Here is a 14,646-nt window from a genome sequence, read left to right on the forward strand (position 1 = left end):
GGGGAGGGCGGCCCAGAGCTCTGGCCTGCCCGGCACCAGGCCGGTGGGCGCCGAGGCCCCTCGTCCCCTGGCAGCACGCACAGCGCCACAGCTTCCTGCGGACGTTTAATGGGTGTCTCTTGCTTCCTCAGCTGCTCTGTCCCAGGCTGGGACGTGCTGGCATCCCCTCACCTTCAGGGCTGATGACCTAAGGGAGTTGGTTATTTTCCCAAGGCGGGGAGTGGCAGGGCTGTGGTGGGAGCGGGGAAGCAGCTGCAGGAAGCCGGGAGTGAACGGGCCGGGGCGTACGCAGCTGGCTGCTAATTCTGAGGCCAGCTCTAGAGTCAGCTGAGGCCCAAGGTGCCAAGCAAAAACTAATTTCTGGCTGGAGGGTATTAATAACCATGGATACAAATACCCAGTGTTTAGTGGTGGGAGTTCAGCTCCACCTCTCTCTGGCTCTTTTTAACCTAAGGGTTGCCCTGAATAGAAGTCGATGCTTGGAAGACCCTGTGCTCGCCAAAGCCTATGGGAACCACAGCTGCCCAGCAGCACTGCCACCCCGACACGGTTGAAAAGCATCCTCAGTGCAGGAGTAGCAGAGGGGTTGGTTGTTTCTGCTTTTAAGCAGTAGTCCAGCCTGCCTCTCAACCCACAGCCCGCCTGCCCCAAAGGCATCTGCTCTCTAACCAGCCTTCAGGCTTTCCTCATCAATGCGCCCCTGTACCGCTTCCAGCCCCAGGGCCTCTTCTCCAGAGGCGAAGCAGACACCAGAGACCTCCCACCTCTTCCCGGCCTTGCGCTGCACCAGGGGCTGCTGACCGGCCGTTTGCTCCCGCGAGGCGGGAGCGCTGCACGTCACCTCCGCCCCAGCCGCACTCTCTCTTTGGCTTCTGGCGTTGGGTACTTGTGGGATGTACGAGCTGCAGCGCCTCTGACCACAGCCTCCCCGGCCCGCTCCCAAGGCAGGCCTGCAGGAGCGTGAAAGCCCCAAACCGAGACTAAAAGCGTGAGAGCTGTCAGCACAGTTATGACCGCAATGCGGCATAGCCAAGGGATTCACAGGAACATCAGACGTTTCCACGTCACGCCAGACCTGCAGCAGCAGCCCTGTTTTTGTGCCTGTCCAGAGGCCACGCTGCGCAGAGGAGCTGGGGACGCCGCGGCCCCCGGGCAGCCACCCCTGCAGCGGGGCAGCCGGGTGTGGAGGGTGAGCAGGGGGAGAGCGGGGCCTGCTCACGTGTGAGTCAGCTCCACAAGAAGATGAGCGAAACGATTCTTTCACTTCATCAGAACATGAATTTCCGAGGGTGTTTTACGGTGCGCTCTCACCCTGCGTTCACAGGTGCAAATTTCAGTCCTGGCTGTCACAGAGTACAACACTCCTCTGGACGTGTCATACACAGAGTAGCATGTGCTCACAAAGTGGACGGGGCAGCTGGCCATCATATGCCCGGAAACAAAAATTTACTGCATATAGTTGTGTTCGATCCTTTGACCTGTTAGTGTAACAACAGATTCGTCTAAGCCTTTGCTCTTTTACAAATGGACTGTTAATAAGAAAAACACACAAGATTAAGTAACGGAACTTAATTAACGCTTTAAGTATTTACCATCTTATTTCCACGTAGAAATTGTTCAAGTGCTAAGATCTCAGATTAAGAAATACTTGCTCCTTTTAGAGTTGAAAAAAGAACATAAAGAGAACATAAAACTGCTTTCTTAATGACCTAAAAACTTTCCAAATCAAGAATTTGAACATTATCACCCACAGGCATGAGCCTGATGTTTCACACCTGACATCTACATGTAAACAGAAGTCTGCCACAAGACCAGTGTGTGCATGATAATGAAAAGTCATTTTACACAACTCTTCAAATGACAGTATTTAATCATTTTCACATCAAAATCACTTTGTAGCTCACCAGCATTTTCTGTTTTTCTTTAAATATAAACCCAAACATTTTTAAAAGCAGCAGTTTATATCCACAGGTCTAATGCAAAATTGATCCTCTTTAAAAAGGGAAAATCCATGTGTTATGTGAAATATTTTCTGTTATTATAATGAAATGCAGCAAGAAGAGCTTGTATTTTTACAAACTCTTTTCTCCCAGAATAATAAAATTTCAAAACAAAGCATTTTCACAAAATCTTATTTAACCTTCTTTTACAAAGTATGACTTGTTGGACTTCTAACTTGGATTTATAAAATGACAAGTTACCATCTCAACAGGAGAAAAAAAAAAATGTAATCTGATACAAGGAAACTCCGTGCCAAATTCAGACTTTCATTTGCAAAATATGGACCATTTCTGAGATGTCTCTTACATTGCTGAGGTACTGCTCAGGAATCAATACTTTATTTACCACAGATACAATAGTTTACCTTGTTCTAGGGATGCAATTATGAAGCCAGAGCTGTTCATTTCTGGATACATGTTGCAAATGTACAACTACAAACCCAAACAGAATTCTTATTCCTTATCCCTCATTTCCTCCTGTTCTCCTAACTCTGCTACCAACTTCAACAAAAGACATGGAAGTAATCTATAAATCTTTATTGCTAGAAAGCTATGGTGAGACTATCATTCTTTGTACAAAAATATTTTAATGCAGTTATTTAAAAATGTTAAATAAGAGCATTTCAGTGATAAAATATTTTATTAGTGCTTCTGTTTGAGTGCATTGAGCAATGTATTGGGACTTAAAAAAAAAATTCTCAAGTTTCATTATCTGATCTTTCAATTTCAGACAACACCGTTAACAACAGAAGCAGATGCTGTGGTAGAGGAAATCATCCCAACAATGAGTTTCTGCACTGCCAGTTGAGACCCATAAAGCAAGATTCGGGGATGGTGGAGTGTGTATTTTCTATACCTATGCATATCAAAAAGATTACGGGAACTCTGCCGAGCCCGTGGAACGTGACCAGCCAACTGAACACCATGTCTCATCCTGCTGCTGGCAGGCAGGGGGGTTAGCTGTGATACAGGATATGCTGGCTGGAGCCAGCTCTAGCGTTTGGTGAGATGACAAATAGATCCTTTGTATGTTTGTTGGGTTTTTTTTGTCACTCTGAAGCATCACCAGTATCACTCACCTACTCACTCCATGCTATGCAAAAATATCCATTATTTAAACACTTTGTATAAACTCAACCAAGATTGCTGACAAGGTATATGGGATGGATACTCCGCAGCTAGCAAAGAACACACGAAACCACAATCGGAAGAATGGGAGACCTTATTTTGAAAGGATGAAAGCAAACAGAGAAACTGGAAGAAATGAAGCTAGCATCAGTTTCAATAAAATGATGAAAAGAAACTCCTGCTGCAAAAAAAGGACTATAAAGTGTATCAGTCTATAAGTGTACAACTTAATGTAGCAAACAATACCATATAAACCGTAAATAAAACAATGTCACACGATAGACAACCTTGTGCATGAAATAATACAACTTTTTATTCATGTTTTATAGCTTACTTTTATTTATTTTTGCTTTAATAATGCATATTCTGTTCACTCTGTGCAAAATTGGGGACAGAGGCGGGCATTTAAATCATCTAATGAAAATCAAGCGGAGATGAACATTCGAGTTGAGGGAGAGGCCTGTCAAAACCAGGAAAGCTAAAAAGCCACAGCTGCTCAAGACGAAGCTGCTCTCAGCTGCGCCCTTTTGTTCTGCCACCTCGCACAAACCTGGGTCTACTGACTGAGCCCCTGTACACGGAGATGATCACCTCCACCGGACACCGGGACAGGAGTCGTCATGGTAGCTACATTAGGGAGACCTGGCTTGTGACTGGCTCCAGTCAGTGTGTGGCAAAGAAAGGCACAAATCATTGCAAAGACCAGATTTCTGTTGGTTTGTTTCCTTCTCGTAAATACATTACTGTACACAACGTAAGTTTAAATTGTAGGGGATTTGGGGACATAAAATTGCATATTTAACAGAACTTAAAACTGTAACAAAAAGTAGGCTGTTCTATCTCGAAGCAAAAATAATCCCTCCAGCCCCAACATTAACATTCATTCCTGGCTATATGCAGTACAAACGTTTTAAAATCCGTGACAAAAGACAATTAAAAACCAAAAGTCAAAATCATAAAGCTTGTAAACAGATAATCTGAAATACACTTTATTTATGGAAAAATATCATCAAAATAGTACCACTATGGACTAAACTGCCTGAGTTTTCATTTCACCTAGGATCTTGAAGTAGAGAGCCTTTAGCACAAGAAGATCAATTTCAGTCACAACAAGTGCTGCACAGCACTGCTTCGGGTGGAAATTTTGTCCTCGCTGTTGGTATTTTTGTTGTGCTATCAAAAACTGTTGTGCTAATCCTTCAAATAAAGGGATGTTGAGGCAATTCTTACATCATTTGGCACAAAGTTATTTTGGCTGGGGCATAAATTTGAGTCTCAGTCATGAAGAATAATGGAACATTCCACCTATCAAGTATTCACTTTGATTGAAGAGCTTTCTTTATGTCGTTAACTTCCATCTGAAAACAAACAAAAAAATATTTGTGATGAAATGAGATGCTTTAACTAACTGAGGCACAGGTGGTGCCGCTTGAAAAGCACATGTTCCATCTTGGCCACAGGTGTTGAGTACGGGTTTCATACTACTCTTATTTCCACAGATTTTTCACATATTGAGGTGATCTTCTCAGCTGTATAAGGTGACCATTCACGGCCTCCTCCCCTCAGAGCTCGACAAGTACAGTCCTTGAATGTACCAGAAGACCTTTCAAACTCTCTAAAATACAACTTTTACAAACCACGCAACTCACTGCCAGGAAATTACTTGCAGAATGAGCACTGTGTCCGTGCACCAGCTGCTGCAGCTACACCCAGCACAAGTAAACTGAACTGCTGACAAAGAGCACTGGTAGCTGAGGAGCAAAACCTGTCATCTCTTTCCTATAGGGATGGTTCTTGCTGTAGGGATGGCAGTTGCCTTCTATACCCATCAAGCCTGTGTCCAGGCACCTTTAGGGCTCTGATAGCTGTACAGCCGTGTGGTAAAAGGATATGGCTGAAACCATCATCAGCCCTAGTTGTACACTTGGGCCCCTCTGACAGATGCTGGAAGCCCTGAGGCAGGGATATTAGACTTACTCAAACACACCCGCAGTAGTCAACTGTGCCATGTCATCACGGCAGTCGGTCTTCTTTAATACATGGACTGAGTGCTGTGCTACTTTATGACTATAAGAGCACTCTTAAACTAATGCAGCTTTTGTTTGTTGAACTCTTATCTTCATGTAAAGCTAATAATGCCACCTTGGCTAGCATCTGAACATTTACCAGTATAAGCAACACTTGAACTGGAGTAAAAGCATTCAGCTGTAAGATCACAATTTTAAAACTGTCAATTCAGGTCTCTGTATAAAGATGTAAAGCCATCCTTGGAGGTAAAATCCAGACCTCTGAATGGTCTGGCCTGTTAAACTAAATCAATGACAGCTATTAAAAATGTTCATTGATTTTATCTGAATAAATTTCAATTTTAGCTGAACATGAATTGTGTTACTAGAAGACACACTCTTATGTGGTTGCACGCATGAAGTCCTTTAGGCAGCCCTGGAGCACAGACATCGATGGTCTCCAGTTCTGCCACCCTTTGCCATGTTCCCAATGAAACAGTCCAGTGAAATTACAATTCAATTTTCTATCCCTAGTACAAAGAAAAAGTACAGTTGACCTATACCATAAAAATATAAAATACAATCAATACTAAACCACTTATCAAGTACATAGAATAGAATAGAATTAGAATAGAATAGAACAGAACAGAATAGAATGGAATAGAATGGAATAGATTATTTCAGTTGGAAGGGACCTACAAAGATATCTAGTCCAACTGCCTGACCGGTTCAGGGCTGACCAAGTTAAAGTCTGTCATTAAGGGCATTGTCCAAATCACTCCCCAAAACCCAGAAAAGCTGTTTCAATGTCATTCCATATCAAAGCAGCACAGTCAATGATCCTAACAAAGGTCCAGCTCCAGGACTCTCACACAAGTAGGGCAGCATGCTACCTGGCAAACGACAACATCTAAGAGCTAAGGTACTCTACAAACTATGGTAGCAGTAACAGGGCTCTTAATCAGAGCACCTTCTTTTATATTTTTAGGATGCTTTTGTAAAGACAACCTGATCACAGTCTGTCAAGCAGACATAAAAATGTAGTTAGCATAGAATCTTGCTATATGAAATACTATTCCAAGTATATCAACACTAAGAAAAGCCTGCTACAAAATATAAAGCTTTGGAAGGAGCAAAAAATTGAAAAAAAGCATGATTTCATTTGTGACAAAATCAAACCATTAAAACTGAGACTAAGAAATACCATAGTTTGAATCCTATATTGTGTTTATTTTTTTTTAATTTGTCTACTTGTGCTGATAAAGTTTTAGATAATTATCAAGCTTTTCAGTAAGAAGCCAGTATTGCAATATATACGACACAGACTGGCAAGAGGTGTGAAGGGAACAGGTATACCCCTTTCAGAAATGTTACTGGAATCTAAGTATCTTAGCAGAGTCTTATGCCCCATACGTGAGGCTAAATCAAACTGTACTAATTTCATAACATTATAAATAATTTAAGTACCTGCAATCGTAGACGGATCTTCTTTTCTTCATCCAACTCAGACAGCAATTGTTTAATCTCTTTTCTGTTAAAAGAATGCAAAAAAAGCTTGGAATGGAAATGATTAAACTAGTAAAATACAAAAGATCACTTCTTGGAGATATATTTTCCCTGCTTCACTAGTCAGCTTTTTTCCTCTGAACAGCTAATTAAGTACACTTTTGTATACTATATGCTATATTACAGAGAAGTAAGACTCTCTATAAAAGGACAGTACCCTCCCCACTCTGTATGGCTAATGAATAATACACTTCTTCCTAACAGCCTTGCATCCACAGGCTTTGCTCTGGACTAGTTGTATCAACACCATGTCAGCACCCAGTTGCCTTTTTTCCCATACAGAATGTAGATGACTTGGCTGTTGGTGGGTTACAGGAGCTGGTAACAGCAATCCTGCCCACGCTGTCACATACTTAAGGCCACTTAAAAGCTGGTTGTGCCAGCAATACAATGTAACCTTCAATTTCATTTGTTAAGACTTAATGATCCCAAATGTGGATTTGCTGTCATCCTTCCTTATTGCAGCCTTCCGGTACTTAAAGAGGGCTTATAGGAAAGATGAGGAGAGACTTTTTAGCAGGGCCTGTTGTGACAGGATAAGAGGTAACGGTTGTAAACTAAAAGACGGCAGATTTCACCTAGATTTAAGGAAGAAATTTTTGACAAGGAGGGTGGTGAAAGACTGGCACATGTTGCCCGGAGAGGTGGTAGATGCCCCATCCCTTCAAGGGGAAACCTTCAAGGTCAGGTTAGACGGGGCTCTGAGCAACCTGATCTAGCAGAAGATGTCCCTGCTTGTTGCGGTGTGGTTGGACTAGATGGCCTTTACAGGTCCCTTCCAGTCCAAATTATTCTATGATTCTTTGTTGGGAAGGGGAACATAGCTATAAGGAGCAGACACCTTCTCATGTTCCCACTGAGTGATCTCACCTTAAGACACAAACCAGTAGGTGGAAGCAGCCCGTGCAAGAAGGGCTGAGGAGACCAGAGGGGCAGGGATCAGCCTGAGGCAAAGCCGTGGGGCTCGCTGGCTAGAACCAGCTTGAACCATGCCCTCCTGCATCTTCTCCCAAACTCCCTGCACACCTCTGTTCCACCACAGTCTCTGCACACTGCTTTCCCTTTTTCCTGCCTGGGGCTATGCACAACTGACGACATAAGTGAAAGTTTAGCTTCCAAAACATTAAATATTCTCAGGAATAGCAAAACCTACATGGCAGCCGCAGTTTCTCCTAAGAAATGATCAGCTTAGAGAAAATAAAAATGCCCAACACTAAGATAGTAAGATTCAGGGCCATAAACACAAAGGTCTTCAAACATCCTAATCACAATTCAGTTACTTCTTTTGTAATACAAGTTTCCTGGGAAAATGTGCTAACAGTCAAACAACAAACTAATTTAATAATTTTAGGAACTTGTAGTGATTTGTACTACTACAACTAGAACAAATGCACGCCTTATTAAGATCAATGCACATGAGTTCCCAAACAGTTATTGGCGAATAAAACAACATAAGAACCTTATCCACTGCTTATAGCTTGTAACTTAACTTTTTCAACACCCTATAAACATCTGCTTATGTCATAACACAGAAAAAAACAGCTGTTACAGATTGATAGTGCCAGTCTGTTTTCCTAAGGTTCTCACTCCTGAATGTGTTCTGGCAGACGAAAATCACTCACAAACACAAAGGCAAACCGTGCAGAGTAACATACATGAAGGCAAGCTCAAGAAGAAACTGCCGCCACCATGCATGAATGGATGCGTTCCACCTACAGTTGTGATTTGCAGCACGTACTTTTGCTGGTCTTTCATGGTTTCAATGATGGTTCTTAGCTCCTTAATTTGTGTTCTCAACTCCTCCAGGGCAGTCTGACCTTGGCTCAAGTGCTCAGTCTTTGGCTTTCCTTCAGTACCGAACAGGGATGGGGAATTTGACCTGTGGCCTGTTGTTCCCATAGCAATTGAGTGAAATCCAGGTGACGGTGAAGGGGATAGTGATGGTTGTACACTACTGCCACTAGCCAAACCTCCTGTTTTCGGAGGCAAGGAATTTTTATTATCAGACACCTGCAATAAAAAGAACAGCATTTAATTTCTGGAGAAAGCTTTATGAAAATCAGACCTCTAACAAATATTAAGTATTTTGCTTCTCTTCAGTAATGTTGAAAGCCCATAGCCAAACATGGGCAGTTTTGGCAAAAGCCTGATAAACATAACAAGTAGTCATTATCCTTGTACATGTACATCAGAGGGTGTCTAGTTGGGATGCAGAAGTTCAGACAGCTTCAGTAAGACTTTCCACAGTTGCTACAACCAGTCAGCAGTAAGTGTTTCCAAGATCTCAGACCTAGCAATGAAAGGAACCAGGGACACGTGCTCAGTGTTTCTCTCAGAAGTCTGTGAGAACATACCTATGGACATCCATGTCCATGATCCATGGACATCTCCCATGGACCACAAAACAGCATGGCCAAGAATACAAGTTGTATTTTTTTGCAGATTAAATTTACCATTGCCAACTAACCATTGAAGAAATCTTCAACACTCATTGTTTTTTAAAAATTAGTAATTGTGTTACATGTTTCCTTTAGCATTATGAAAACAGCAAAATATTCCTTAAGCTTGCTTGTTGGTATGATATAAAAAGAAAAACAAAACCAAAATCCCATGGCTTCAAAATGATAAAATAATAATAAGTAATAAATGTACTGTACTGTCCTCTATAAACGGAAGCTTCTGTGAATCCCTATAACTACCAATGGCTCTTTATTCCTCCAGGAACTCAACAGAAAAACGCAGCTTTAACCTAGTTACCCTGGAACCATGTGGCTAGCTCAGAAGGCTCCCATGCTTCTTGAATTGCAATCCAGTGCTCTACTTATTAGACAAGGTATAGAAAATCTGAAGTCCACATACCATATATGGCCTTTTACTTCATTGCATACACAGAACAGTGTACAAGTACAGCTCTCACAATGGCAAGTCAGGTGAGTCTTAATTATTTATCACACTGTTGTTTGGCAGTGCTAACGTGTGCATTATATGACAGCTACCAGGAGTATCTGAAGATCTGATTTGCCCAAGAGTAAGAAAAAGCACTAGGGAACACTCCAATTCTATCTTTGGAAAAGAGATACTGCAGTTGAATGGCAAATAGGGTAAGATATTGAAAAAAAAAATGGTATGGAAATGGAAGGAGACATTGTGAGGACTTGGAGACTGGGGCAGTGGCATTAGCTGGACAAAGTAACTGAGAGAAGTTAGTGGCCACAAAAGCAGGATCCACAGAGTTCTGCAAAAAGCAGTCTTCCCCACTACGTGAGTGTGATTGAGCACAGAACCTGTCTTGGGCAAGCACCCCATAAAAAAGGTGTTCTGCAGAAAAAGCAGTGTGACCATAGAAATAAAAATGGTGTTACAATCACAAGAAAGCTGAATCACACCAGTGGCTTGAATGCTTGACTGCATGACCTTAATAATATTCTTTTAAAAATTTAAATATATATGTGTGCATGTGTGAGTAATGTGTGCTCATAACAGGATCTCTCATAGATACTAATCTTTGTACCAGTAGATGCAAGTTTCCTTTGGACTGAAAAAGAGATGTCAGGCTGAGTTCAAACCTGGAGCAAGTGAGCAAGGCACAACATCCACACTAAACACTTTATTCCAGAACTTAACTGGCTATCAACATTAAAGCTTCAGGCAGCTACTTTCTGATAGCAGTCATCTTGTTTTACAGGAAGAACATCTACATCCTTGGCATACCAGCATGTAATTCACAAATGTTGGCCCGAGAGCATTCCTTAATGCAAGTGCTCCCAGAAGAGGGAGCTATATAGCAAAACATTATCCCTCTAACTTGATCACAGACGTGCATGACTTAATCTTTCAAATACTTCTGTTATACGATTAGAATGTAATATTTGCATTATTATTATTATTTTCCTCAGTACATATTATTCTTATGTACTAAAAAACAGCTTCAAGCTCTAAAGCCTGATCTACATACTCCTGCTGTAATATTCAATTATCCTATAGTTTTCTATCAATATACAGTAAGAATGGCACAATGCCTATCAAATGAATACAATTATACCAGTATAAAAAGTGATTATACTTGAAAATTTAAATTCACATACTATTGGAGTGGGTCAGAGAGTTGTATTTTCTCTGCTCACAGACTCTTCTAACATAAACTTAATTTACAGCTGCAAGTAGGGGCCTTTGTTTCTAAAATTTATTTCCCTAGCTTCTCTGATTCCATGAAATATATTTACACTAGAAAGATTTTTTCACAGTGTGGCTATGGAGACATTTTAACTGTGCAATTCACTTTAGACTTGCATTTCAAACACAGAACAATCTTTAGTAACCCTTACAATTTTAAGCTTCTTTTCACCAGTTACCAGGTGACTGTTGAATTAAATTTTAAAAATAAATATTTGAATACTGTTTTAAAAAAGGAAGGTGCATGTGATAAGGTTAAGCAGAGATATTCCAATTAACTTACTTGTGATATTGTAACAGTTCTTGATTTCCTTGACGCTTCAACAGTTTTGTGGGTAATGGAAACATGTTCCTCCTTCTCTTCTTCAGGACTTGGAGAGTCAAAGAAATCGGGGCTTGAAAGGGACGACTATGTAGACAAACAAAAACAACCCCCAAGAGAGGAAAAAAAATGCAGGTATTTTCATTGTACAAGAATTTAACAAAGGAAGAAGAAAAGCATTTATGTGATGACTTTTTTAGTTATAATTTTCAAAGTAACAATACTTAAAATCAGGACTCTCCCTCACCCCCCTTTTTTTACATCTTGCTTCAAGGCTAAAATGCTTTCAAAGCATTTATGAAATGAGATATACTTAAGAGTTGAATTCAACATTAGCTTACATCTTTGCATTGCATTATATCCTAGGATGAAAGCGCCTTCCTGTCTGTGAGAAGAACTGTACCTTACTTGCCTAGGACACCGGACACCATGCTGGGGGGATGCCAGCTCTGCCGCCTGGGCCACTCTGCCATGGCTTTGCTCAGTGCAGGTCTCACTTTGCTGCTCTTCAGAGGATCCACGCTGCTGCCCGCGCACACTGCTGGCACGGCAGGGCTGCTTTGTGCACGGCCTCTTTGTGAAGGTGCAGACAGGGAAGGTTCTTTCCACCCCTTGCTCATTTCCCCATGGATTTGACAGGGGAAGAAAGAACTTTGAACTCATCTTTTATGTTTCTGTATTTATGTACATAATAAATTTTGAAAGCTTTCTTTTTTGTTTTCTATTAGTTTCACAATAATCATTTTTGCTTCCCTCCACTTCGTCTTTCTTCAGCAACATGAACACAGGTAACCACCAGTAGTTACTCTCATTCTGGTGTTCCGGAATGCAGAAAAGCACGGAAATGAACAAACCCCAAACCCCAAAGAAAAAGGCACTGAAAAACTAAGCAGTGGTTTCCAAAGTATGGTTTATAAGACCAAGTTGTCTAAAGACACATATTAGAGAGTGAAATTTAAATCACCCTTATATTTACAATTGTGAGCTTAATGAGAAGAAACACATGATGGCTCAAGGAGAGCTGTTGAAGGCTGAAACAGTCTGCTTGTCCTCAAAATCTGATAAATGTCCTAAAGACACCAAGGGAAATGCTTCTTTTGGGTAACACTTTCAAAATCCTTTAATACTTAGCACAAACTAGTTTATCCCGAAGATTTTTATAAAGGATTTTTCTGGCCTCAGTCATGGTTGGCAAGGAATACTTGGCAGCACCCAAATAAGGGGGTACAAATGTTGTAAGGAGGGAACATCAGTATTCAAAACACTGGCAGCTTTTTGACACTAATTTTCCTGAGCTGCATCTCTTTGCCTAACTGTATGTGTGAAAGAACGGCTGTGTAAGCGTACTAAAAACACCAGGGAACACAAATAGAAGGATGGAAAAAAATATTTTTAAAAGAAAAGGAAAATTAACTTACAGACGTGAGAGATTGGGAGGGTGGTCGCCTGCCAGTAGCTTTTGGTCTGGATGTAGTTGGATGATTAAGCTTCTCAGCAATTGGTATTACAGAGTCAAAACCTTCCAAGTCTTAAAAATAAGATAAAATTCATTTGGTTTTCTGGAAATTGTCCTCAAAGGGAAAGAACCACATTTTTTTTCTAATTCCAAAGAAATCAAATCCCATTTTCCCCATTGTGTCACAGTGTTCTGCATACATTTAGGCACCATGATGGCACTAAAAAAACCTGGAAGTCAAAGGCAGCTGTAATCCAGTCACCCTTGCCAAGGACAATTACCTTTCCATCTCAAACACAAGAGAGCAGAGGGGGAACGTGGAGAGGAGCTTTTTGGCTTTGTTTTCCATGTAGTGAAAGCTAAATGACAAGACAGGTCCTATGGCATGGAATAAACAGTTTCAAAATTTCCATCTTGCTATTAAAGGGGTTAGTAATTTTTTTTTCCTGAATATTTGGAGACATAAGACTGCACAGCTTCTCTCAAAAAATGTGCTGTCAGCTCTGCACCTGCAGCAATTGCTGCAGGCAGGACAGAATGAGAATGCTTGAGACGGAAGTGATCTGCAGGTTCCCGGACACCTGCAGCTGGAGGCAGCACAGTTTCCAGTAGCTACAGGTGAGAGGAATATCTCCTGTAGTCCAGAGGTTATGGCAAGTAAAAACTCCAACAGGCTCCTGAAGCTGTACAGAGCCCAGGAAAAACAGATCTGCTCAAATGCAGTCTCGACTGTCTTCACGGTTAGTGAAATGCACTGGGGAAGTGCTAGCCATGTGCTAGCGTGTTTATGTGAAAGAACGATGTGAAGGCTGAAGGAATATCGCAGCTCGTGAATACATGCCTGAATCAAATGGCTTAACGCCGTTCATCTATTTTTATGGATTATATCAGTTTCACTCACCTCCATTTTAAAATGCCCTATTGCGTATGTTAAGCAGAAAAGAATCAGAAAACATACAAGAGGTACTTTAGACAGGATAAATCAAAACTCTGTAAAATTACTTTCAGACGTGAATAAAATACTGGAGTGATATTCATTCTTCAGAGACTATTTTTCATTGCACACATAGGAAGGAATAGCTTTTAAGTTAATAGTTATATATACTAGGCACTTAATTTTCAGAACTGTTACAGAACAATGAATTTCTGAAGATCGAGCTTCGTTGCCATATTGCAACCATTGTACAAAATTACACAATGGAAAAACAAATTAATTAATGGGCCTGTGCAATAAACTATATGCACTCAAGGACACTTAAACTGATTCCAAGTACTCATAGTTTGGCAGCTAGGAAGTAAATGGGATCAGACATTCCTTATTCAGCAAAATTCTTCCATCTCTGGGAGATAAAACAAGAAGAAAAAAACCCCAAACCTCTTTCAATAGCCCTGAAATAGTCTAAGGTTATTCATCTCCAAATACTACTCTATTTTTGGTGCAACTCTTCCTATATATAACCAGTGACCCCACCGTCCTCTACCAGGTATTTCTCTCACTGCTTTTTTATTGACTGTTGCAACCCTTGTGCAAAGGTAGGTCACCCAGTCTGTCAATGGGAATTAGGCAATCCGAAGCCTCATTTGTACCCGACATACCAGGTGAGGCTACAGTGCTTTTAAAGGGAAGACAAGCTAACATTAGCAGAGTGCACAAAACCTATCTGGAGTCCTACAGAACTCCAGGGTTTCAGGAGAGGAGAAACGGAAGTAAAAATGTATTACCTGGGGGGAAAAAAAAGGCAAATGTAAGAGCTGGTTTCCAGTAATATCCAGTTTGAAGCTGACGTGTGAGATAGCTAAACGACTTGCTTAAGATCACTCAGCAGATCAGTGATGTAATACATTGTCTTAGTTTTCACCACTGTTATTTTGTTAAGTTGCACAGCAAGAGTATAGTGCCATCAAAAACATACACTCGCCTATAGACGTGTGACACTCACATACATGAGTACAAATGGAGGCTGAAGCAATCCTTCCATTTGTCCCAGCCACTCT

General features: G+C 41.1%; 1 protein-coding gene across 1 annotated transcript in view; it reads right to left on the minus strand.

The window, feature by feature from the left end:
* Positions 1–3,818: 3,818 nt before the first annotated feature.
* SH3KBP1 (SH3-domain kinase binding protein 1) overlaps positions 3,819–14,646 on the minus strand; it is a gene marked incomplete at its 5' end in the record, with an annotated part of 104,896 nt that continues 94,068 nt past the window's right edge. The window contains 5 exons of the mRNA XM_010292532.1: positions 3,819–4,486; positions 6,602–6,665; positions 8,439–8,710; positions 11,157–11,282; positions 12,614–12,723. Coding sequence (XP_010290834.1) covers positions 4,445–4,486; positions 6,602–6,665; positions 8,439–8,710; positions 11,157–11,282; positions 12,614–12,723 — 614 coding nt within the window. The remainder of the gene's footprint in view (positions 4,487–6,601; positions 6,666–8,438; positions 8,711–11,156; positions 11,283–12,613; positions 12,724–14,646) is intronic.

The sequence above is a fragment of the Phaethon lepturus genome, unplaced genomic scaffold, assembly GCF_000687285.1.
Source record: "Phaethon lepturus isolate BGI_N335 unplaced genomic scaffold, ASM68728v1 scaffold578, whole genome shotgun sequence".
Taxonomy (NCBI): Eukaryota; Metazoa; Chordata; class Aves; order Phaethontiformes; family Phaethontidae; genus Phaethon; species Phaethon lepturus.